This window comes from Dermacentor variabilis, chromosome 5 (genome assembly GCF_050947875.1).
Source record: "Dermacentor variabilis isolate Ectoservices chromosome 5, ASM5094787v1, whole genome shotgun sequence".
Classification (NCBI taxonomy): domain Eukaryota; kingdom Metazoa; phylum Arthropoda; class Arachnida; order Ixodida; family Ixodidae; genus Dermacentor; species Dermacentor variabilis.
In genome coordinates, this window is record NC_134572.1 from 100617310 (window position 1) to 100643806 (window position 26497).

The 26497-nt window shown below is 51.0% G+C and overlaps 1 protein-coding gene across 3 annotated transcripts in view; it reads left to right on the forward strand.

Moving 5' to 3' along the window:
- Positions 1-26497, forward strand: part of atos (atos homolog atossa) — a 104777-nt gene that overhangs the window by 54923 nt on the left and 23357 nt on the right. For all 3 annotated transcript variants that reach the window (XM_075693198.1, XM_075693197.1, XM_075693196.1), the window contains one exon: positions 22407-22591. In XM_075693198.1, coding sequence (XP_075549313.1) covers positions 22407-22591 — 185 coding nt within the window. The remainder of the gene's footprint in view (positions 1-22406; positions 22592-26497) is intronic.

Consider the following 26497-nt stretch of genomic DNA (forward strand, 5'->3'; position numbering starts at 1 on the left):
TTGTACCGCCGCTTCACGCGCGTCGTTTCGAGGAAGGGGGAAAAAAAAGGGAGCCATGTGACGGAAAAGAATCAATGCAGTGGCGATTGATTTTTCTTCGGCCGTGTGTGTCACGCACCTTTGTATGTCATGCGCCTTCCTTCCCCTCTCGCGCATGTATTGACCTTGGCGAAAACGGTTCCCGAGATCGCATTGGTTGGAAAAAGTCACGAGGTCGTGTGGTGCAGGGCGGTGTTGTTCATAGGCGTAAGCTTGCGCGGGTACATGTGTGCGGTTCAGCGGCCTCGATTCGACCTTGAACCGACGGCCAGCTGTGAAGAGCCCCCCCTTACTACAGTTCACTGTACCCTCACTCCCTACCTCTGCGTGGCCTCGCGTGCTTCAGTGCCGCCGATTTTCTTTTGTGTCTGGAGACGAGGCGGACGGAGGGGGGGGGGGGGGGCGACCGACCGGTCACTGTTGGATGGGGGAGGGGTGGCGGTTCTGTCGGCGCTGTTGCCGGGGGCTCCCTTTGCCTGTGGTCGAACGGTGTCCGTGGCTCGCTCAGCTGTTCTCGACCCTCTGCTCCAATCCTGCTGGCAGCACCGCCTGCTCCGATGGTAGTGGCTCTGTGCCTTCCCTCGCAGTAATGACGTGCGCGCAGGCTTGGGGTCGGCGAGCTCATCACGACGGTCAGCCCCAGTGGATCCATGCTCCCTGCGTTCTCCCTCTTAGCCCGTACCCTGGCTCGTGTTGTACTGCGTAGCGCAGTCTCTCTCTCTCTCTCTCTCTCTCTCTCTCTCTCTCTCTCTCTCTCGTGCATCATTCTCTCCGATGGAGTGACTGCCGGTGCACGCATCATTTCGCCCGCCCCGCTGCCCTCCTCACCTGGTATAGCGGTTGGTACTGCTGAGTCAGTGGGGATATTCCAGCTTCTCTGGCGACAGCGGGTGTGGGCGTTGGCCTCTTTCCACCGAACGACAACGCTAGCGCAGCGCCCTCTCGAGAGCGGCGCACCTTTGGCCTTCCCGGTTGCCGCTGAGAAGGCGCTGGTGACGTGGTCGAAGGACACGCAGTCCATCTTAGAAGTGGAGTGAGTGCATCGGCACGGGGTGTTTCGGCGATTTCGTTTAGCGTTATATTACGTGTTCCCAACCGACGCTAATTTTCTGAAAGAAAGGGTTACGGAGAGAGTTGCACGTTATTCCAGAGCCTCGAGTTTCGGTGTTTCGCCTGTTGGTGCGGCGCACGCGGCGACTCTGACCGAGAAGTCGCACCGGTAACCTGCAGCTAGGAACGCTTGATTGCGACCTTCTTGAAACTCTCCGTAAGGAATACGTTGCGCGTGCCCGCGAAAGAGGTCACCAGGGTGCTCCACTCCAAAAGGAAACACCTAGATCACTATTCAAGTGATGATTACTGCAGGAGTGTCTCAGCTTCATCCTCCCCAGCCACGCCGCTTCAACTTTTAAAGCATGCACGACTTTCGGGTCTCGATAGTCGTGCTTCGTCCGATTTGGTATTCCCATTCGTATTGTCCGCATTCATACATTGCCCGTTGGCTGACTAACCGGACGTTTTACTTTCCGTTCATCAAGCGGCCTTTCCCATCTGAGTTTTCTCAATCGCACCCTTCGTACATTACCTTGAATTTCAGGTTTACGCGTCGATGGCTGTAAATATATATACAAACCGATGGGCGTGGGTAGGAAGATTGTCGCGCGGCGTAAACTTTTGATTGTCCGCGGGAGAAAGGAATTCGCGACTCCCGCTTGCGCGCTGCAAACACCTGTCGCAGGCAGTGGGGATGCGTGCATCCCTTCCGCGTTGGAGCTCGTCCAGATAGAGAAGCTTCGCGTGCGACCGTCGAGGCGTGACTGCCGGTGCGGCAGCCACGGCCGACAGCGGAAGCCGCACCCGCTTAGATTCTCGCCGGCTGAGCACCGAGCTCCCTGTGCTGTGCCGCTCGATACATTTTTTTTTTTTTTTTTAGAAACGAATGGGAACCGTGGACACGCAAGAGGGGTTCAGCGAGGGGGATGGAACGGATCGGAAGAGTCGCGAATTAACGCGGCGTATAACTGGCCGGATGCACGGATGCGGCACTGCTGCCTTCTTGCCCTGCGGGTTTGCCGCGTGTGCTCTTATTATAAGAACAGCGCGGTCTGTGCAGACAAATCACTTAATACCGCGCTCCGCTCACCTTCGCCGGCTGCTCCTGGTAACGACGGGCGACCGGATCTACTCCTGCCAGTGAACTGGCGGATTTGTTGCCACGTATCGCTGGAATTAAGGAACACGTCTCTGTAACCACCCACGTAATCTTTGCTCCATAGTTGCTGTAATCCCATCGTATACTCTGTTGTCTGCGCTATACGCGGTGTGTCTCGCGCGCTCCTGTCATCTAGTAATCGTCGCCGAAAACAAGAGGTCCTCGCCAGAAATTGGTTAACGCCGCTTAGGGAAAAAGAGATTATGGCAGATCCAATGCACTTACATGCTGAAACCAACGTTAAGCGAGTATTTATTGAATCTTTTGTATAAACGATGCTCAAAACTATGTTCCGTGGGGCAGTTGTCTAGTTCCCAGTATCAATTAACCGCTCCTTGGCTGTCTGGCAGAGCCACCACCTACCAAGACACCGACGCCAAAACTCAGATAAAGAGGCAAAGAAGTTAGGCCCACGTGCCACCCCCGAGGAAACGCAATGCGATAATATTTTCAAGATTGCACAGCTTCCAGTGTTGGTTTGCGTCAGGATCAGCCCATGAACTCGGCACCTATTATTACATACATTAGGGACCTCTGGAAATAGGGGGCCCCAAGGTAAGGGAACGCTATGTTAGGCCAGACGGACAAAGGAATGCAAGAAGCGTACGGAGGAGTTAGGTTTTTGGGTATACGTAAGGTTCCTTGGGGACGCTATACGTAAAACTCCCTAATCTCCGCGATCGGCCCAGTTTGCTCTTAGCCTCCGGGATCGGCTCCTAGAAATCGAATACCGACCAGCGCCACGCCAAGTCCCACGTGACTAGGTAGGTAGGTAGGTAGGCAATTGAAGTTGCTGCTTTAGAAAACGTATTGTCGGTTATACGAATATCCCTAAGTTCTCTAGCGTTCCTGTTTGCGCTGGAGGACATTCTAAAGCTTCAACGCGCGGCCCCGTCACAAGAGTGAAAACCGCTTCGTGGCCCGACCGCGCTCACTGAGGCTTTCTTTTCCCGGTTCCCACGTTCTCGCGCTGCTAGATCGCCCGTTTGTTACCTTCTTCATCTTAACTTTTGTTTCCCAGTTTCTTTCTGCAGCCGATGTGAGCTAAGGCAGAGCCTCTGTCTCGGAAGCGGGGGCAGCGGCCCAGCTATGCGAGAGTGGGCGCACGAGGGAGGCGGGAAGCTGCGGGCGGGGGTTGAGGGGAGCGGAGCGCGGACGACCGTAATAAAGTTCGGTAGCGGTAGGACCGCGCTCCTTCCCCGAGCTTTGCGCAGTCAGGCGTTGACTCCGAGCAGTGCGGCGAACTTTGCTTAAAGGCTGCGCGAGAGTGTGTAAGGTGATAAAGAAGGCCGGCTCGAGAAAGATGACACGCCTTAGACCGGGAAATACTTTCTCCTTTGTTCTTTATTTCCTCTCGCATTTTGGTTCTCGCGTTACGTATTTCTGACGTTTGGTAAGCCGCAGCGCTGCTGCACCCCCCCCCCCCTCTAGCTCCGTTCATTGAAATATTTTTCTCTCTCTCTCTCTCTCTGCCGCTGGTTATGCAGCGATAGCCACGTACTTTCAGTTGCTTTTGCTTCTTAAGCAGCGCCGGGTGCTACACTGAAGAAGGTATATGTCGTCCTACGTTTGCGTCTTTTTTATATCTTCCTTCACACGTGCTTTCCTTCTCTGCTTTCCTTTTCCGTCTTTCTGACTTCCTTACAACCCTCTCCCATTGTGGGGTAGCCAATTGGCTGTTTGTCTTCCGATTGACCTCCCTGCAGCTCGCATCTCCTCTTTCGTATTTCCCCGCCTTTTAGGAGGCGTCCCCGGCAACGTCCAGTCGCTGTAGGCGCGATATCTTTACGGCGCGCGGCCATTTGGCGTTTACTGCCCGCGCCGCGCAGCCCATTTGATCGCACTCCTGCGGGGCTCTCCGGTCGAAGAAGCTCCTTAGGCGGTTTTTATTACGCTGACAGAGGGTGCTGAGCTTGTATTTAGGCTTACTAAAGTGGAGGAAACCGAAACACAAGACTGATGATAAAGGCGACGACTGTAGGTGTGTTATGTTTTTTTTTTTTTTTTTTTCAGCACTTTCAGGAGCTCTGCCACCGATCTTATGGGCACCTCTCATGCTCCCCCGCCCCGCCCCCTCCTGCTTTCGCGCTGACCCTGTTTAAATTTTTTTTTTTCACTACGGTACCGGTGTATGTTTTGTTATTATTCTAGTATTAAACGTGAAACGCCTGTCGATCATCTCGTTAGCTGTTTTAAGGAAAATGCAACAGAACTCGTTCATAAGCCGGAAGAATCCAACGGAAGACGTCGAAACTGGTTTAACCTCGTCCCATGCGGGCAGTCATCCCAACCGTCTGTGAGACATGCACAACCGAACTCACTGGCCACATCTCCGCCCCGACCTTAGATTTTATGTGGGCAACGGAACTCGCCATAGGGCAAACTGATTCACACAAAAATAAAAAAATAAAGAAAAGAGACAGAATTGTCCTGTTCAGGCGGGCACTACTATTATTTTTTTTTCTTGGTAACTCGCTGATTTTTGTCGTCTTCAATAAAGCGACTAGGTGAGCTGGCCGGTGCATGTTTTCGAAACAAAGGAGCGCAGAAAACCGGACACGGCAACGAAAGGACACAAGACACCGTAGTGACTTGCACCGTTACTCTATGGTAGATTCGCTCGTTCGCCGGCGTGCGAATCGTTCCCCGATTTAAGCGCAGCTCAATTCAAAGGGTCAGTCTTTCTAAGGCTGTCAACCGCCCCAGTTTCTGATACACAGCGCCAAGCCGAAGCTTCAGCTGTGCCGCCTTGTATATACTTTGTTGTTGTTGTATATACTTTGCGATTGCACAGCTGCGCATCGCGTCTATATGCAGAATGCGCACGTATATGCGCCTTTCCGTCAGAGGCCTCGCCAGCCTGCTATACATTACATCCTCGCGGCTGTTTCTGCCGGTGACTTGCTTTTGTTCCGTTACGTTCTCCTTTTCCCTCTTCTCTCTCTCTCTCTCTATCTATCTGTCTACCTATATATATATATATATATATATGTATCGCCTTCTTTGTATCGCGAGGTTTATCGTTTTTGGCTTCAAGGGTTTTTCCCCCTTCCTCCTGCTGCTTCTGAGTTTGTGACGCGCTCTATCTGGCCCGTTATTACGTGTTCCCCGCTGCTGTAAAGGAGACAGAGGGGGAGAGAGAGAGAGAGCAGGCAGCAGGGGAGGGGGCTGAATCTACCGCTGCTGGGCCGCAGGCCTTGTTGTTTCGCTGCTCTCGTGGTGTATATGTGCACTGCGTGACCGCGTATCGCAGCACTTCTTCGGGGCCGAAATATAAAGCTATACGCGGCACATAAATTGGGGCGCGCGGGCCACACCGAAACGTGTCGTCGTTGCCGCGGTGCTACCGCCGACGAAAGAAACTTCGCACGAGTGTATATATATATATATATATATATATATATATATATATATATATATATATATATATATATATGTATATATATATGTATACTTTTGAAAGCGTTGTTGGGCGCGCGCGGGCGTTTCGCCACTTTCGAGGCGATCGAGCTTCGCTTGCCGTGCCGGCCGTTGAGCAGCGAAAAGCTGCGACGTATATATGGGCGCGCGTGCGGTGCTCGCGCAAACGAGACTCCGAATTTTTCCGTGCGTAGTTTTCTTGTTGTGTGTGCGTGCGCGCGCGCAGCTGTTACAGCTGTCTGCTATGCAAGGCGCGTATAGTCGTGCTGCATAGAACAAAGGTTGTGGCGAAACCTGCGGTAAGCTTTCATGCGCGATGTAGTGGCTATCGTCGTTTGTGTAAAACCGAACTTAACTACCCACAGAGGAATGGAGTTCAATGTGGGCGCTTTTCATTATAGCAGAGCGAGGAGGGACGTTGCCTGGTCTGTACTCCTTCTATAGCACTTATTTAGGTCTGCGTGATTTCTGTGGTAACCTCATGCGCTGAGGTAAATGACCATATCGAGAACTGCGCTTTGAGAGAGAGAGAGAGAGAGAGGAAGGAAGAAAGGAAGGGTAACGTTGCGCTAAACTTGCAGGCATTAATTGCTCTCTATAGGGGGTGTACATCAATCATATCTCTTTGTTTTTGCAGCGCGTATAGGCGTGCTAGCCGTCACACCTATCGGCGGTGATGGGGCGCTCTATTTTGACGTTAAGAGCCCCGTGTCGCGAAAAATCCGGCGTCCCCCGTCCAGCGTCGACCGTCTTGTCAGCAGAATATTATTCCGAACCACGCACACTTAACCAGGCAGGCAGGCCCTCCGTGTAGCGCAAATGCGTTACTGAAATAATTGAATTTCTTAGAGTAATATGCGTCAGAAAAATCGTAAAGTATCGTCGACGTACACAAAACCTTCAGGCATGATAGCGTCGGATTGTAATTTGAATACACGAGAAAACGTAGTTCTATTGCGCGGAAACTCAAACATGCACAAACCCCTTTTCCAGCGCTTCTACCATTGATAGGGCGGCGCGCACCCGGTTCCTTGCAACACCATCCACATGGCGCCCGCCTCAGCACATCCGTACGCATCCGCAACCCACGCAAGAGGCTGCATTTTTACCAGAAATGTCTCAGTCGTGCATAGCGTTCGCCACCAGCATTACGGTTACATAAGCTGCAGTTGCCGGGAAGCGTGAGAAGCGGTCGGGGATCTTTGAATGCTATCGCATTCCACTCTTAAAGGCGAGGCTTGAGCGTCCAATTTCTTGAAACTGTTATTAGTATTTATAGCTGGATCAATGAAATATCGCGCCTGTCGATTGCTCCTGCGCATGCAGTAAGGTAACCATGGTTACCGACCTCCTCGAATTGCGCGCAAGGGGCGCTATCTGTTTCGATTTTGTTTAAAATGCCCCGATTCCCTACTTCGACCCTGTCAGGACGGCAATGTCTTCAGGTCCGGAGATCTGCTAGCATGCAGCATTTACGTATAGGCGCACTATAAACGTACATCGCAACCAACGCTTAAGTTAGTGCTATATCCACATGGCCTGGCGCTCGTCGAATTTGACTTCCCCTTTTTTTTTTTCTCTGTTCGCCAGCAGGGCAACTCCCGCCGTCGTACATAGCGCCTGAGGTATAAGCCTTGCGGCGTGAGGGCAGAAAAAAATCGCGGTGTTCGTTTTAAGTTCAATTTGAACTTTCGAATGCTTAGAGCTTCGCTCGAAAATTATGGCCTAAAACAGGATGCATCGGTCTTGCAAGGAACAAGCAACCAGGACTGTATCCTTGTCTTGACAGCTCACGGATATGTAAGTGAACTGAGATATATATGCAGGAGCAAAGAAAGTCGATTTCATCGCCCGAGTTTAGTGCTTTCATTAAATGCCGCCTCCTCCACCTGCCCTTTCTCAGCCCCTCTCCTCCCCCCCGGGCCCCTCTCCCTTGACACCGCCTTCTTCGCAGCGTTAGGCACCAAAGACTCGCCGGCAACAGAGTCAGGAACCGTAGGCACAACAGCGCAGCTCAGCAGGCGCGACTATGATGCTATCTCAGACTATGTTTCTTCTTCTGTCGCTCGGAACTAGAGGAAGGTGTATGCGTAATTGCTCGCGCGTTTCTGACCACCGAGAAGAGAGATGCGACACGCCGACAACGTAAACAAGCTCGTAAATGAACTGCGCTTTTACCCGCAAAGCCGCGTACTCGCGCAGACGCGCAGGCACCCTCCATCACGTCTCCTGGACGGCTCCGATAGGGCGTGTGTATGGGGCGAAGCTCAACCCGTGAGAACTGGTCTCCGCTGCACGTTTATTCGCTTCCTGCCCCTCGACGAACCAGTCGCGGGCGCGTTTTGGGCAACTGCCAGAGTGAGAACTGCTCGTTTCGGAGAGGCGCTGCGCTGTCTGGTATAGTTGGGGAAGAAAAAATAACGAAGTGGCTCCATCTGCCAGCCTGCCATGCGCGGCTTTAAGGGCGGGCGATACGACGGCGTTTGCATGCAAGGGAGGCCAGGCAAGCGGGGCTTCTCAGATCGATGATTCTCGGGGGTTTATGTGAACGGGCGTCCTTAATTTAGCTTGGCTCGCTCTTTTTTTTTTTTCGTTCGTCGTCGTGACGTGTGCGCAAGATCCGCGCTAGATTCATTCTCGCCTCGCTCTTATACGCGGCGGCAGTGGCGGTGCCGTTTGGTGTGTTTCGGAAAGTTTACCTGCAGCTTGTATGTGTACACGCCTCCCGCAACGCGTCTGGCGGTGTGGCGGGCTTATGGGGCGAGACATTTATGGGCCCCCGCGGCGAAACGGGCATCGCCAGAAGGATTTTTTTTTTTCTAGCCGCGTTTTCTTAGGAACACGGCGCACTTCCGGGGGAGAACTCGCCTGAGAATAACGCTGCTCCAGAACGCTTGCGTCTCTCTCTCTCTCTCTCTCTCTCTCTCTCTCTCTCTCTCTCTCTCTGTGTGTGTGTGTGTGTGTGTGTGTGTGTGTGTGTGTGTGCGTGCGTGCGTGCATGCGTGCTTGTGTGCTCGTTCTTTTCCACGCATCGTATATACTCCCTTTAGCGGCAACTGCGATGCCGAAAAAAGACACTACGTGTAGTGCGCGTCACAGCGCCGGCCCCCGTGCGTGCGTGCATGCGAGCGGCCGGGACACCGAGGCCATAAATGAGGAAGCGCTTGGGGCGCAGTTGTATCGGACGTCAGCTGATGCTGATGGCATGACACGCGCCCTCTGTGTGTTGTGCCGCACTTTGCGTTGGTTGAGTCGCAGGAGCTCGAATGTTTCCTATAGGGTGCGATATGCGTTCGTGATGACGATGAGATGTATAAGTGTGTTCTGTTTGTTCTGTTTACGTGTGCAATGTAGATCGTGATTTCAGATACGTGCTTTTTTTTTTTTTTTTTGCGAAGCGAAATGTTTCGATGATTTGTGAGAGCAAGCATAGGAGGCGAATTTCAAGCCCTCGCATCTCGAATCCGCGGATGCGTTAGTGTCGTTGCTTCGCTTAGAGAGAGAACGGTGCTGTGTTTAACTCGTTGCGGCTTTATATTGGCCACTCTTTATTAGTAGTTTAAAGTTTGAAGTGTTGAAGCCATAACAGTCTGAATGGCTATAGTTAGGTGTTTTATTTAACGGCCGCCCGCTATACAGCTCGCGAGTGCTGAAACATATAGAGGGGGAAGAGAACGGGTTCTCCTGGCGTCGTATTAACGGCGCCGGCCTCTTCCTTCCTGTTTGTCATATACTGGTGCGGAGCAAAAGAAAGGATGGACTGTTGTTTGAAAGTGGAGTAGCGGAGCAGCTAAATCAGCAGTGGAACAACAAATAATGATGCGTGCTTGTCTACTGTCGAGGGCGAAGCGCAGCGTCTCTTCCGCCGCCACTCGGAACACGGCTGCGGCCGCAAAGCCATTGTGGGTCACAATCGTTAAGAACCGAGCGAGTGGTATCGGGTACACACAGATAAATATGCCGCAGCTGAGCATGGCGTTCTGGCGTATCGTCATCCCCCCCCCCCCCCCCGCCCCCATTTCTCTCGCTTTATTTATCTTTTTTTTTCTTTATCGTTGTTGTTTTGCAAGAAAGCTGCTGCCGTGCGGGAGTATCGCCGCGGAAACGCGAACCATCATAGCAACGAGGGGTAACAAACGAACAAGCGTGTGCTTACGTTGATCTTGAAACAAACAGCTGCGCACAGCCGCGGTCCGACTTCACCTGAACTGTCGTGACACATCCCTTGGTATAATGACGCATTAAGATCGTTGTTTCTCAATACGTGCAACCAGACGTGTACATTTAGCAGCATCCGCAGGGTAAAGTAAAACGCGCTTAATAAAACGAGGGGTGGGTCAAGTGTGACACAGGCTGTACACCGCCGTGGTTCCATGCGATGCTTCAAGCCGAAGCAGCCGACCTGTACGCGGTTTCACCGAGTATACGCTTTACTGATAACGTGGCGATAACATCGACGTGCCGTTGCGCGCGCGGCCGTATTTTAGGATCTAATTGGCTGAGTCATTAGGGCTCGGGGTGGCTAATCATATAAAAATACCCTCCGTCGCGATTAAGGGGTAGGACTCGCGCGCGCGCGCGTCGTAATTTGGTATGGAGATTCATGGTGAGGGGCTAAGTGGGACGGAGTGCATACGTACGTTCATTTGGAGAGACAATAACCGTGCCCGGAAGCGACCTGTAAACGCAGCTTGGCGGCACGAAGTCTCGACGTTCTCTTTTGACTTCAGCCACCCGCCGTCTTTGGCTGTTTCTCTGGCGCTTCGCCGTATAGCTTTGATAAAGCGCTGTTAATGACGAGGCTTAACGCCGCAGTTCCACGAGTTGTTCTTTCTAATCGTCGTCCTTCGACATCATTTGTCTAGCGTCTTCTTTCTGCGTGTCGCTTCCGAAGTAACAGCGCGTCATTGTTTTAAGCATATAATTATAATATGTGCCGTTTTGTCAAGCGCATACTGCGTGATCTTGTCTATGCCATGACCATTGTTATAGCGATGAAAGGTAACGGTGTTTTTTTTTAATTCATATATTTTTTGCGATATTGTGGAAAGTGCCTTTAAGTAAAGTTACCGTAAATGCGGCACATGCATATGCAGTAACTCTATATATAGACTATCGGTTTCTTATTTTTCGAAGTTTCACAATTTGAAATTGCGCGAGAGCGCATAACTAGCGTTATTCGTCCCGTGTGCCCAACCTATGCTATTTGAAATGCTAATTTCATGCATGAATAATTATTTGCTTCATTCCAGGCACCTTTGCGGTAAATCGGTAGATATAGGTTCCCGTCTCGTTTCGTTTCGGACCCTTTCAAATAAAGGAAACGCGTGCCCGAGGGTGAAGCCGAACCTCTATAGGACTTTTGGCTCCGCAGCCCGATGCTCCATAGCCATTAGGCCACAGTTTCCCGCATACTTCTCTCTTGACAAAGCCAACTAGCGTTTTGAGCCGTTTGGCGCGTGCGCCACGTGCTCGTTTCCCGCATTATTCCCGCGCGACAGCTAGCGCTTTGGTAGGCTGCGTCATACTGCACCTGCCTTCGGCGTCGGCCCACATTCCCCAGTCAATTTCCTCGTAACCGCGAACGCTACGTGCGAGGGCGAATCGGAAGGTGTTTGCCGCTATCTTTTTTTAGCCAGATTATGGCTGTAAATGCAAACTCAGCATATTCATTTCCAGCGGTGCGCCTTTCTTGGACCCGCCCGGCCTTGTCTGCCGGTAGCTCCGCTGCACGGCGTTGCTGTCAGTTGCTGAAGGTGGCGGTTGTGCTTCGCACGTCCACGGCGTACGAGCAACGAAGTGGGATTCGTTTTCTGTGAAACAAGGGACGAACGCCTACCGAAACCCACAGGGAAATGCAGCCCACGTATGAGGAAAGGTGTCGCACGTTTTCGGTCTGCTGAAGGAGCCCCTGGCAGGACAGCGATTCACGTGCAACGATGAAGCCAAGACAGCAGCCCGACGGTGGTTCCACAGTCAGCCGGACAAATTCTACCACAGGGGCGCATCTCAACTTTTGTGCTGCGACGGGACAAATGTCTAAATTGGTGTGGGGACTATGGGGGAAAATAGGGTAAGGTACGTACAATAGTACGTATACCTGCATGTACCTTATTTTGGCTAATAACAAATAGGGCGCAAATACTGATTCTTTCATGGTCCCGCTTTCATGATCTTCCCAGGTCGACCAGATCTTAAAGTTTCTTCTCAGGAGTGCAAATTACACCATCATTTTGGCATAAGCTACACGACGTATATACACATGTGTGTACGTGCGACTTTATATATATAAATTTAGTCGCACATGACGTCACACTCGCCGCATTTCTCTTGCTTAAGCCCGTCCGGTATCTACGTGGATAGAATCCAACAATCGATATGTTAATTACCGTCAAATGGCCGAAGTAGAAACCATGACGCATCGTAATAATACGAACGTCGTCTCCGAATTGACGCTGCCGTCATACACCGGCGAGAGTCTCTCTCTCTCTCTCTCTCTCTCTCTCTCTCTCTCTCTCTCTCTCGCACACACACACACACACACACACACACACACACACACACACACACACACACACACACACACACACACACACACACACACTCCCATTTCTAGCAGCGACGTTGATCTCCAATCTACTGTAGTCAGGAGTCATCGTCCTTTAGTCAGCATCGTTTACCTCGGCGCTCCGCGTATCGAGGCCCCGTTTCTTCGAGATTGATTGATTGATTGATTGATTGATTGATTGATTGATTGATTGATTGATTGATTGATTGATTGATTGATTGATTGAAAACTTTAATATTCCACCGAACTGGGGTGCCCGCCTCCTACCCTACACGCAGGTAGTTGGGGAGGACGAAGCAGTCCCCGCGCGTTGAGGACGGCGAGTCCTCACGGCCTCAGCGGCCAGGCAGATCGCTCGACGCAGATAAGGAGAAACTGACGCTGACGGTTTGGAATGCTAGCGCGCGCAACTGCGCGACAGGTGTGTAGGATGATGTCGCTCGCCGTTCTTCACTGACGTCAGGCCTTGCTAGCGCGCCTCGCCTGCAATTTCGGGGGTCGGCGCGCGCACGCTTAGTTGGGTCGCTTTCAACAAACGGCGCCCGCTTGTGTCATGCACTGTTTCCGGCTGTTTTAGCCACAGTATACTCCGAAATTGAGCCTGCAGGGGAGTACACTTGTTAACTCTCTCACTCATTTTAATGTATATCCTCAGTTACCGCTGGTAAAATGACAAGGCGACACCAGAGGTCATCGCTTTATGTTGGGTTAGGTGTCGGCGCCCGGGCATCCTCGGCGGAACATTCAAACCTTGACCGGATTCAGATGTTCTGGCCGCCGTAAGAACTTTTCGTTCAATTTTAATTCACATCACGTGGCAGCCTGCAATCGTTTATTTCTCCGCTTCAGTTGTTTCTACGCCATAGTATTTTCCATATACCGGGTGTTTCAGCGAACACTTTTCAAAAATTTTTAACGTTTGCCTGTGGCAGGTGGCGCAATTATAGCTCATGAGCTGGTCTACTCGAAGAAGTGGACATTACTTGCACAAGAAATTGAAATGCGTAATCGACTAATTAACAAAAATTCCCTAAGGTTATAAACTAATTACTTTATGGCCTATATTGCAATTTACAAATTCTAGCTGTGGAGTTTCGGAAGGCGAATCTATATGGAACGAATTCTCAGGATGACGCCGGTTTCGGTATAATAATTTCTTGTTCAAGTTTATTCATCAACGATGTCAGTTTCACAAAAAATTGTATACAAAATTAGTGCTACACAAGGAGCCCCAAAGTTAGAAACTGTCAGGGGGACAGGAAATGGCTGAAATTCGTGAGACGAAGCGCCCGATTCTGCAGGCGTTGAAGTTGGCCGAAGTGTGCGAAGTTTGTGTTACATCAGGCTGATACGCTGTAAGATAAATAAATGGCTGTGAATGTATGAATGATAAAAGGAATGGATGATGTGCGGCTGAAAACATGAGCGAGTTTTGAATATGGTGCGCATTCCAAAAGAAATCTTACGGACAAACGATTGCGCGTGAAGATTGCATTTCAGGTGCCTGTCTGAAACTACGCCAAGAAACTTTGTGCTATCAGATATTGCTATTAAGTTGTTGACAAGACTTTGCGGAGAAAGCTGACACTCGGCAGCTTTTCGATTCACTCGTCGTTATATTTCATAATTGTTGATATTTTTCCAGCACTTGTGGCGGACACGCAAGTCGTCTGAAACGTTGTTGCTGTCTTCCATATACGCCTCGCGTTTCGTCGCGTCCATCTATAATTGTGCATTGTCCCGGCATTATTCGCAAGCTCAAGCGTGCATACGTGCACAGCCCTGCCGATACCTCTTTGGCCCTGGCAGGTCGACAGGCTCGCCGGAAATGCACGCTGCGCGACCCTGAGAGCCGAGATTGACAGCTCCTCGACTCCCGTGAAGCCTGCCGCGGCACCTTGCGGCTGGAAGCCGCGTATGACTTAGAATTCGCGGTGCAGGTATTCACCGACGAAACGATGAAGGAGCTGGCTTGTTGTGCCAGACGGTCCCAACTCTGGACAGGGATGCTTCACTGCCAATCCAGCAGCTTTGAAGTGCTGTTGTGACCTCGCACCTGCAGACGCTCCTACCACCGGCGCCCGGCGCTGTAGATCCCTCCTCCCCTCAACAACCGAAAACGACCACACAGGTAGAATACAATAGCGCACGGCGCACCAGCGATCTCCACACTTCGATCCCGATCAGGTTCGAACAACGAGATTTCCACGGACTGCCAAATTCCTGAAAGGTTGCCAGAGATGTCGCCGGTTTTCAGCACTCAACTTTGACATTTCTGCGCTGTCAACTGCACCTTGACCTTTGAGAGGGGAAAAAGTACCCTCTCAGCTTCTCCTGCTTCGACGAAAGAGGAGAGTGGCGCGGTTGACGTCAGCACCGTTCTTGCTTCGTTCCTACCGACGACGGGACGCCCAAAGGGATATAAGGCAGAGCCGGCCCATTTTTTAGGGAGAGTCGCCACCAGCCGCCTCTTCGGTCTCGTGCGCTCTTCGTCAAACATGTGAATACGTGTATAAAGTTTTTCTTCCGTTTTTGAACTTGTCCTGCTGTTTGCCCCAACACGACCCCAACTCGACATCGCATCGGCCACGAAACACCAGTCCCAACAGGCTGTAGTGTCATCTGGGCTGTCATTTCGCGCGGTTGGCGCTTTTGGAATGCAATTCACTCGGCAAGCGGTGCAGTGCGCTTGGTCACCGACCGTCGCTGCTGCTGGTTGGTACAGCGTTTTTACCTGACAGGGCTTCATTATTGTTATTTTTAACGATAACGGGCTTTCGCTCACTTGGCTCTCGGTACAACCGTACATTAGACCCACGTTGTGCCAGAGAACTATCGTCATCACCCTTATTATCGTGTGGCCACATTATACCGAATGTACGCGTTGTGCTGAAAAGTTATATACTGAATGTGTGTTGGGTTGTTGTGCTTCGGCACTGTCACCATTGACCATATTGTCAAGCTCCACTACTTGTTTCTTTGGTTTCTGGTGTTTCCCTGTCTTTTTTTTCTGTTTTTTTTTTTTCGCTAGCGGCCGTGTTGGCACGCCTTGACGACAGGCCACTGTAAGAACAGGCAGAATGCCGACATGAACTGTCGTCGCACCGAAAATCGGTCGAGGCTTTGTTGACCTTTTTACGTGGCAGTGGCCTATTAGAAAGACTATAATGAATCCTATCCAGTCCCCTTTGTCTTTTTTTTCCACGCTTTTATTTTTGTCCCCGCTCTTCTTTCCGTACTTGCTTCCCCTAGGGCAGGGTAACAAACCGGAGGCTTTAACTCTGGTTAACCTCCCTGCCTTTCTCTCATTTCCATCTCTCTCTTTCTGTTTTTTTTTTTTTTGTCAATTCCTACATAGCGTAGCCAGCCTTTGAACCGAACAAAGCCGTCTAGATTGCGAATCTGCCAATATGGTGGGTGATTACTGTGTCCCGAATAGCGCCCCTGGAGTATGTTGCAGTATGGCGTTTACGTAAGAGGGTCGAATGGTTGCTGACCGAAGAACGAAAACGTTGTACATGGCCTTGCTGCTGTATTGAGAATTTAGGAGCGTTGGCACTGAGTAACATGTTAGGCGTCTCTGCAAGGATCCATAGCATTTTTTTCAATCTCATGACGTGTTATCTTCAAAACACGAGGAACTCTGCGCCTAATTCCGCGTTAAAGGAAGATACGCGGTAAGGACGCGCCTCAGCGTACTTTAATCTAATGAGTGAACGTCACGCAGTTGACTCTCAAGTAACCGTTAATTGACTCTATAGTTATAGTTCACTACCCTTTCTGCTCTCTAACGAAAGATCGATGTTTGCACGAGACCTGCTTGTTCACTGAGTTAAATTAACCCCGGCCTCTCCCGCTACCCGCCTGTCTCCCTCCTACGTATTGCTTCTACGGGGAGAGTTTTTCTCCTTTTCGTTTTGTCTCTTGGCACGGACCGGTTCTTGCAGGCACAAGCCGGGCGTGTACATCCTCAGTACTTCATATCGTCTTACTCCGTTGCCTTACTAATTAGAGAGCTTTAGATTAGGGGGACGCAAGCGTTGGGGCCCCAAGCGCTAGCATGCCCTAATGCTTGCCGTCCCCTTTATCTAAAACTCTTGAATTTAGGCGCACCGACACGCCCCTTCGCAACACGTCTGACTTACTTTATTTTTTGCTTTAATTCTCTATTGCGTTATGCCATACTTTTTGTGCATCACGATCTAGTTCCGTCGCTGAATCTGTTTACTTTGGTACTGATGCGTCACTGAAACCGTTTATTTAATATCGTGTCCACCGATTTCCACAATTCGCCCGATCCGACTATGAGCATCTAAAAGGAGTTGGAAGGGAGCGCTTACAACATTCAGCGTGGTCTAGCGTGCGTCACGGCTTGCGTTGACTCCGCGAGGCGCTGCTCCCGAGTTCGCGAGCCAGCTGTCGTTGCGACGACCCCCCGCACCTCCCGAAATACGCGCGACGAAGGCCTGCTGCTGCAGCATCCTGTCGGGCCCCGCAGGCAGAAGGCGAAGAACGGTGGCGGGGAGGGCAAATTCTGTGCTCTGCGGTGACACGGCGTGCCCTTCGGGCTCTCTGCCTGCCCGTTATGTAAGCTGACTCGAAAGGCTTGACAACGCCCTTCCCTGAGGGTTCCGGAGAGTGCGTGCACCCAAACCCATTCGAGACCACCATGGAAGCTTATTAGTCGAAGAAGCTTACATTTATGGGAGCATAATACTTATTGATGAAATTGCGTTGGCCTGTGGTATAGGAAACAGCGACTACACGGCTGCGAGTGGTCGTTAAGTGGCACTTTGCACAAGTTCTTTTCGCCCTTTTCCAGCGGGCCTTTCTGCTGGACCAAGTTCATAACTGTAACTGACCGATCAAGAACGCAGGAGGAGCTCGAGCTCGCGCAAGAGAGCGCAGCACCTGCGCTCCGCTCCGGGCGCTTTACCTAAACGAAGAGGATGCGACCCGGTGTTTGAGCAACGGACGCGCTGTGGTCACAAGTCAATGGCTAAGACGCAAGTGCGTAGCCAGATCAAGCTCACAGCATGTACGCCGCTCTACTGAAAAATCCGAAAAAGTGTTTAGGAGGGGGACATGCAACCTCGCGCAAAGCGTTCAGAGAACCTTCTTGAGCAGCGGTTGGAAGGGGCACCACAAAATGTGGATCTCTTTACAGACGGGTGTTCCGTTCGTATACACATAGCTGACGAACACTGCCGCCATCTGAGCGTTCACGGCACGGCAGCGCCTGAACGGGGCGAATGCCTGGGCGACGTGATTCGCTCGTGCTTTCTGTAGCAGCTGGAGAAAAGTTGCTCAGCAGGGTCACAGCTCCTGTACCTTACGCGATGTGGCACAGGGACAGCCGCCGCGTTTCGCCATCTCGTCCCGAGTCGCGCCTTCGATGGCGTCGGTGTGGCCCATTTCGCCGCGGCACACGTCCTCCGCGGTGTCTAAACGACACCCCGCCGAAGACTTGGAAGCTGGACGGCGATACCGGTCTGTAACCTGCTGCATCGTATGCCCCAGATTTGCCGAATTTAGCCGGGTGACTCTGCAGCCAGCCTCCTCCGAGCTGGTCTTCGAGGGTCGTTGGGGGGCGGCTCTTGGTTTTCTCTCCAACGGCGGTTGTCGCGCCGAACCATCTTCGAGAGGAGAGAGCGGGCGCGCGCGTTCGGCGCCGGGTCCGCAGCACCGCGGGGCGTCCCCGGCCCAGTGACGAGGACGCCCGATCGGTGCCAAGGCTCGGCGGCCTTCCTCGTCACCGGTAGACACGGCACGAGGGCGACGAAGGGCGCCGGTCATTGTGCGCGCCTTCCCTTGCCTTCCTACCTGCCGGGGCGCTTCCCTCACTGTGGCCGCCTCGCGCCCGTGTCGTAAGAGGGCAGCCCTCGGCGAATGCAGCAGCGCGCTCCGCGGACGCGCGCTCGCGCTGCAGCAGCATCGTCCCAGTGGCCCACTTGCACACTCGCGCTGCCTTCCCCTTCGTCTTCATGCGCCGCTTTTTTTTTTTTTCTTTCTAGCTTCCCTCCTCCTACTTTACCCTTTCGCACTCGTTTTGGTGTTGCCGCACGCTGTCGCCTTCCAGCAACTTTCACCGACCTTCTCTCGTTTCCCGGGGCACGTCGTCGTCCTCCTTCCTGGACGGATTGGCCCTGCTCGTCCCGTTACATCGCCGTGCGCTTCGGTCTTATTACGCGGCTCCGAAGGGCCTTCTATGACCGTCGTCATGGTCAGGAGGGGCTGCCCAGCGAAATGAGGAAGTGGCCAGCTTGTCCTGTTTCGTTTTTTTTTCTTTTATTTCTCTTTTGTTGATGGCGCGTGTGTCGGGTCGCCCCCGGATGCATAGTTTCGAGATCAGCAAAGTTGCGTTTCGGTCGCAGGATCCTTAAGACTTGACCGCAATAGACGCGCAAGGCCGAACATCTCATACGCAACTACTTGCTCTCGAAGCTTCTTATTAACCTACCTATACTCGAGGCAAGTGCGTTGAGCATCTGTGGGGTCCATTTGCTCATTCGACTAAAATGCAGGTACCCGCTACGCACCAAGATAAATATAAAATGAATAAGTGGGACGGGATAGGGCTCTGTATATTCCCGCAGGCTGCGTAATGTTCGCTACACGTCGATTGTCGACGCGAATCCTTTGGTGGGTCACCGAAATGGCGACTATATCTTTATGTTCTCTGTTCCGACCGGCTGATTCTCCCATGTACAGAGCCGATACACGACGTAGATTTCAACGTATCGGTTGCCTTCCTCGTCTGTGGCAGCCAGCAGTTGTCGTTATACGGTCCCTGCGAATAGCTGCGAAAGCGACGAAGCGCGCGGCGCTGCGTCAGTGCGAGCGGAGCAGCTGCTGGACCCCGCGCGGTCTCTCTCCCTGCGCTGGCCTACGTGCTGGCCCTGGCCCAGCCAACGCCTGGCAACAGCCGGGTGCTGCAGCACACCACGCGCGGCCGTGTTCGCTGCCGTACGTATTTGTCGCAGTGCGCGTACAGTCGCAGTTCTTTCTCTGCAGCGGCCGCGGTGGGAGGAATCGCTTCTCTGGTGCGCGAGGTTTGGCGGCGAGTAAACGTGTAGCGTGCGTGACGCGATGGTACACGGACGAGATGGGCGGGAAGGGGGGTGTCCCCCCCCCCCCCCGCGCCATACGCGCGGTTACCAGAGCGCGAAGCGGAGCGCCGTGCCATCAGCTCGGCTCGCGCTCCTGTGTGCCAGATATCCCCCTGGCCCACTGGATTTCTAGGTCGTGGAACCCTTTCCGGCGTTGGAAGGAGGCGGGGGGGGGGAGGGGTTGCGTGGACTCCGCAGGGTGCGTCGTTGTGCCTCGCGCACTTCCTGTTCCCTCGAGGCGTGTGCTTCCAGGGATAAGCGAAGACGTTTCGGCCGGTCCGTGAGCTGCATCTGGTATCTGTTGTTATATCAAGTCCGCGAACCCTCCTTTTTCCCTGAAGCTGCGTGGCTGAAGGAGCTTAAGTCGCCAACTCGGTCTCGAGTCTCGACGGATATATAGTGCGACGAGATGTATTGTAGTGCAAGTCAACGGATTCGTCCCTTGATAGCCTTGAGAAGGAGAGCGTATTTCATTTCGTTAGAATAAACGGTGCATTCCTCTGGGGCAAATAATAAAATAACCGTGACCACAGATGCTTCGCTAGAAAGACGAGGGCCGCCCGGGCATTAAATCGAAGGTGGCCTTTTATCTGCTCCAGCGGCCCTGCGGAAGCTGCCAATTAACTTTCGAATGTACAAAGTATCGTCATGTTGCACGTGATAACTTCGCGGCCGCCATGTTGGATGACCACTAGAACAACGAAATCTACGTTCTTATTTTTGGCGTTCTGCGACATATTTTCGGGGCGGCCAAAGTTCGCGGTCACAACATGCTCACTGCCTATCGGATTCCCTACGACGTGCCCAACATTCCAGTGCTGTTTCTGTGCCACTTAAACCGAGTTTACAGTCACAATTTCGATCGTAGCAGTCATGGCCATTGAGCGCTGCCTGACGTGTCGTCAGGGCGCTGACTGCCGCGCTTACTGACCTTTAGTTGCTGCGAAACCCCGGACGTTGTTAGACAGAGGGCGCTCTCTTTTTCGGAAGCTTTCGGAGCAGCAGGCTATAATAATGTTCCACTGACTCTAAGCTATGACAGGCTTGGCCCACAAGCCCTGTGGCCAACCTACGGTAAGTCCCGACAATCACCGGCCACATATATTGTCACTCGGTCGCCAAGTGACTTCGAAACTTTGGACGCATATGCTGCACATGACAACGGTCATGGCGCGTGGTCGTGTCGTCGAGCTCCCCGTGATAGATGCTTAGCGCTGTAGTCGTGACCACGGGAGCGCCCCCACGGCGGCTAAAGGTTTGGAAAGGGGGGATGCGCACGCCGGTGCTGCTACGCGTGCTGTCGAGGCGGCCACATCGCGGAAGCGGAACGATCGTGCTGCTCTCTCTGCACGTGGCACGCGCTATTGGCAGCGCTGCTAATTATAACACCCGGCCCCGCCGCGCGCCGTTGCGCGTTCTGGCCTTCGTGGTGGCTGGCGATGGTGGCGCTGCCGCGTGCGGAAGCCCGCTTCCTGGCCCTGGCGGCGTGCGCTATGCGGACCGTGTTATTAGTTTTCGGAGCACGATCGAGCGCTTCCGTTGTTCGAACGCTGGATCAATTCAACTTGCACTTGGGCGTCGATGCCTTCCGCCACCAAGTATCGGCATCGGTTTTCACCTTGGGGTGTCCCCGATTCAGTTCTTGGGAAATTGCGCTTCCGACGTACTCGAGGCTGAGTGGCTTTATGTTGCTGAGCCTGATATCGCGGCCACATTCTGATAGGTGCGAAATAGGGGAAAAAGGAACCAATGAAAGAATAGATAATTTAGGGCAATATTTTGTTTTCTGAACCAAAGTAGGTTACCGGTCATCTGCATAGTTCGAGCCACTAGCCAGGTCTCGGCGTTCTTTGCTTGTTTGGAAGGCTGTACTGGATTGTCATCCACATGCTTTCTCTATTGGTGCTACCTAGAGTGCCCTGTTCAATTTTTGCTTTTGATGCAGCCATCGCTACTGACGAACGCATGCAGGGTTGTCACACATGCCACTGAAGCATAAAGTTTAGCCACGAGAAGCTCATGCATGCAGGAGCATCAAGATTCATGAAGTATTTCTAAAACCGATTAGACATGCCCAAGCGTTTATGCATGAGCGAGGGGAGCATATATGCTGGCCCATGCTGCCTGAAGCAGTGTCAAACCAAGGCGATGGCAAGTGCGTGTGCCATCTGTCACCGTTTGGCGTGTTTCACCGTGGTTCTTTTTTTTTCTTTCTTTTCTTTTGCCATAGTGGTGACAGATGGCACCATCATTCCTGGAGCCCTCGTCCATATGTGCAGCATCCCTCATAATAAACTATGATGCTTAGACATAGAATCCAGTTAATTTCTGGTTATTGATTATTATTGCACAGCCAATGAGGTCAGATTTCAAAAGATGCACTGAAACGTAATCTCACGTGAGTGCCCATTAGTCGGCACGTCACTTGGGCTTCCATGAGGTATTTCATGTGCGCTGCATTTATGAACGTACTCTATTAAGCATACATAATAGGTAGCTGTTCGGCACCTCTTTCTCAATGTCTAAGTGAACTTTAGATGATAGTGAAATCCTCTGCAGTTATATGTGCTTTGTTCTGTCAGGGCAGTGGCTAGCAATTCAGCTACAATGGCTTTAATAGAATGTTTACAAAATGTGGCTCTTGGACATATGAAGACAGATGTAAAGATAGCGGTGGTATCAGAGGAAATGGTTTAAAAATGCCAGGCACATAAAAACAGTTTTAGAAATGGGAATTATTTTAGGGAGGACAAAAACCCCTATCTCCCCATAAACTTTGCCAGCAAACAAGAGACCGTACATTTGAGAATGAAGTACAGGCTCTTGGTGATTTGTACAGCCTTTTTTACTCTTTCCTTTCCCGCCCCCTGTAAAAATAATAAATGAATGCCTGAATGATGAGGCTAAGAAAAGTGATATAAGAAAAGCAGAACTGCATCAAAGCACGTCTCTCAGGACTCTCACAGAAATTTTGCAGCAATTTTGCAGGCATGACTTTTGTGCTACGAGCACCAGAACTGCTACTGTAATCAATGAAACTGTTTCTTCTGTACTGTAGAGATGCACCCAGCAGTGGAGGAAGTGAAGATTGAGCCGTACGAGTTCTTCATCGATGTGGGCAGCCTGGTGCTTGAGGGCCGGGTGCCATCCCGCTCAGGCAAAGGCTACACTGAGGGCCTTCACTGTCCACCCACCACTTCAGGACAAGCACGCCATCAGTGTGACCCCACATCAGTTGTTGAGGTATTTGCTCCCTCTGATCCACTATACTAATTGGAACTAAAATGCAAGAAAATGAACGGGAAAGGTCATTTTGCTTTCCATACCCACTAGTGTGTGCTCACCCTGGTGCGATACCAGCACCTGTAAATAATTATGGCGCAAGTGTGTGTGTTAACACCTATCTATGCCATGATCACACATTACTTTACAAATAGTGAAGTATACAAAGTTACGCATTCTATTTCTTCCCATATGCATTTCATATTGAGATGCATTAGCATATGTGAATGTGTGACTGCAGTGTGATAATTGCTGCCATTGCACTGAGGCTTTCAGATCCTCAGCTGGTTCAAATCCTCGGGCACTTTTTGGTAGCCATCTCCAGTATCACTTGATGAAATAATATCATGCAAAATGCAGGTTTGCAAAGATATTCATATTTCCTCTTTACCTGAATTCTTTCTGCTCTAGCACTTCGGATATTGTTCCCCCACTGTCGGAGGTTTTGGGGGTAGAGGCAAATTAGGCCATTTGCCCCCCCCCCCCACACACACTTTTGAAAGGTGGCGCTGTCGGCTGCACAATGGCAAATCCGACAAAACAACAGTTGATGCTGAGTTTTCTTTCAGAATGGCGTGCATGTAAGTATGTTTTGTTTATTACGTATCCCCTGTTTTTGGCAGCTAGTGTGGTCGTTAGGGCCTCACCATCACACCCTGTAGCAGATAACGATTCGTTGGTCCATCTAGGCTGTTGAGGGTTATGGTTCTTAGCAGTGCAGGCCACCTGCAAGACATGACTTGGCCTCCTGCACTGCAGAGGAGTCTGTCACTAGTTGGTCAAAAACAATATTTCACCTTCAACCACTTGTATCATCTCGTGTTCGTTGGGGCTGTCTAACATGACAAGCTTTGAAAACACCAAATCCGCTTTGTTTCTCAAGCGAAGCTTGTATTGCCTCACTTGTGTAGACGTCACTGTTGCCGTACGAAAAAACTCAAGCCGTGCAAAAATAAAAATTGCATGTCGGGTTGTGGATTCGAACCACCGACCTCCGGGTTGCGAGACCACCACACTAACCGATTCAGCCACTGTCGGTTCATCATACATGCCCTCTAAAGTGGCTTTTTATATGCATGAAGAAGTATATATGCAGTGCAAGGAGCAAGCCAGTCACAAGCCACACCCTTTCCCTCCTTCGGAGGGAAAGGGTGTGGCTCGTGACCACTTGTGACTGACTCTCGCCCGCCATTTCCCGTCAGTTCAGGCCCAACAGTGGGAGGGGGAAGACGCTTTTGGTTCGTTCTACTGAAGAACAGGTTGCGTTCAAGGAACGGCAGTGGGAGCGGGCCGTGTGTCGTGCATTTGGCCGAAAAACAGGTGGTGTTCGATGAATGCTGCCAGGAGCTCGTTCGAGAAAGGGCTAGCCGTTGACATCCCGAGCTTCGCTTGCACCTATCTTCACAGTAGTGGAAGCGGGGTCATTTCTTAATCAATATCGCCGTTTTAGCAATTTTATCTCTAGATTTAGCAACTCTCTTCCCTGCTTATAGGCAAATTTTTCTGTTTAGCGACCAGCAACTTTTTTTAGCGACTTCAAGTTAAGGAAGTTGCTTCAACATTGGCTTTCTAGAATGCATTTTATTATTGAAAAGCTACATGCAAGCAGTCAAAACTTGCAATGCATCGGCTCTGTGACCATAATGAAGCCATGGTCGCATTCACATTGCTAGTCTTCACATTGTGATTGTGCTTCACAGCACCATGGTCATCACAGATTTCACATTGGGCTCATGAAATTGACATTTGCTTTATTCCTTACAAAACCGATTTGAATGGGTGTAAATGTTGTGGGTTCTGCAGTATCGCTACAAATACATTCACTTGGCGAACGTTCGCAACCACTGCAAATTAATTTACCAACACCAGTTGGAATAAATGTTATGTTCAGATTTAGAATACAGCAGGTGAATAAGACAGGTGTTTGCATAGAAAGGTGCAGATATCGGAGCAGCTGAGTTCGTTCATGCAAATCGGAACAAATAATTTCCATTTCTAACGGTTTTTGGACCAGTCAATATTTCACAGCTGTTTTCTAATAGATCAAGGACGGAAGTGTACTATTTGACCTTTATGAAGCTTGAGTAATTGTCATCGCAGTGTTAACAACATGCAGCCAAACATGTTCCGGAGGATTAGTTTTTCCTATCCCAAACGACGAGAACCAGGAATATTGAGGGATAATCAAGGCTAAGTGCCTTTTTGGTCTAGGAAAACTAGGCTATTATGCCCCGTTCACACTGAGACATTCGGTGTCTGGAGCGGCGCCCACTTCGGCGGAACCCAGTTCGGCGGCGGCGAGATCCACCGGAATAGCCCCTTCCGCGCCGATCGCTCCCGTACCGATTTTTGCGGCAGCTGCCGCCGGATTGCCTCGCCGCCGCGCAGCGCTGACCAATCGGGGAGCGCGAAACAGAACTTCCAAAGATGGCGGCCAAGTCTCACATCATGTTGCAGTCGTCGCAGTCATCAAAGTCCGCCGCGACATCCACATCCGAAATGCTCATCGAACTGGTGCGCAACCACCCAGCCCTCTACGATAAGCGCCACTTGAAGCACAAAGACAACGTGCTGAAGGACGACTTGTGGCACAAGATCGGTCGCGAGCTTCGGCGAATGCTTCTGCGCGTCATGCATCGCCAGAAAGGGGCTTGCCAACAGGCCGAGCAGTACTGCCTCTTCTTGCTCGGGGTTCATCATTGTCCTTCCAAGTAATGGTGGAGACGCGCAACATAAACACACGAACTCGACGCGAGCGGAGACAACTTCGCAATTTCGAGCCGCGCGAACATCCGGGATATCCCGCGCTTGATTGGAGGTTAGCACTTTATGGGGCAGATGGCGCTGTATGTCTTTCCGGCGGCGCGGTCCGCAAGCAGTGTGAACTACGCGATTTTCGGCGGCAGGAGAATTCCATTCGCTGTAGACGCCGGATTCCTCAGTGTGAACGTAGCATTAGTGTTCTTTTGACTCGTGCTGTATTTGTAAGCACACAGTTCAAAGGTAAATGCAGAAGTTAGCTCTTATCACCTGCAATGTAAATATATTAGTAAGGTAAAAGCCCTCTATACCCTGCTGGTAAATTCACTTTTTATCCTTTACCTGCATGAAAAAAGCATGAAATGTGTAAATAAATGATTTACTTCAAGCTAGCTTATGCTGTTGTGTTCTGTAACAATTACATTATTTAAATTCCACTTGAGAACTTTAGCCACTTGTCTCACTTCGTCGACAGGCTTAAAAAAATTTGGCAACAATCGACTGTAATGGTTCATTATGTGTGATTGATAATCAGATTTGTCAATGACAAAGATAACTCTCACTAACACATTTTACAGCTTATTTTAATGCAGTGGTAATCAACAAATCTCCTCTGTCTATACCAAGTAAACTTGAACGGACTTACCCCCACCCCCCACTAAAAATATAGTGGTTAAAGTGGGTATAGTGGGTAAATATATAGCGCCACTGCCCAAGTCGTGATCTGTCATCCTCGAATAGAAGAGCACATGATCTCCGCATTCTGTCAGTACTAAACTCTGGGGCAGAACTATGAGAATTAAAAGGAAATTTGAAAGGAAACTGAAAACTACATGAGTAACGAAAAGCGAAGTTCGGAAAACGATAGGTATGTGCACTGTGGACTAGAGGAACGGATTAGTGGATTTGCGATAAAATATAGGTAGATAGTACCCCAGTTGAGGATAAGAGGTGGTAGAGTTGGGCATGCCATACGACAGGTTTGTCATTGTTTTCCACACTTCCTGTTGGTACCATCCCCGTTTTTATACTTTGCAGTAGCATGCCAGTGCCACACTTCTTGGAACCCTTTTACTTTCCCTGAGTGTCAAAATCTCATTCCCTCGG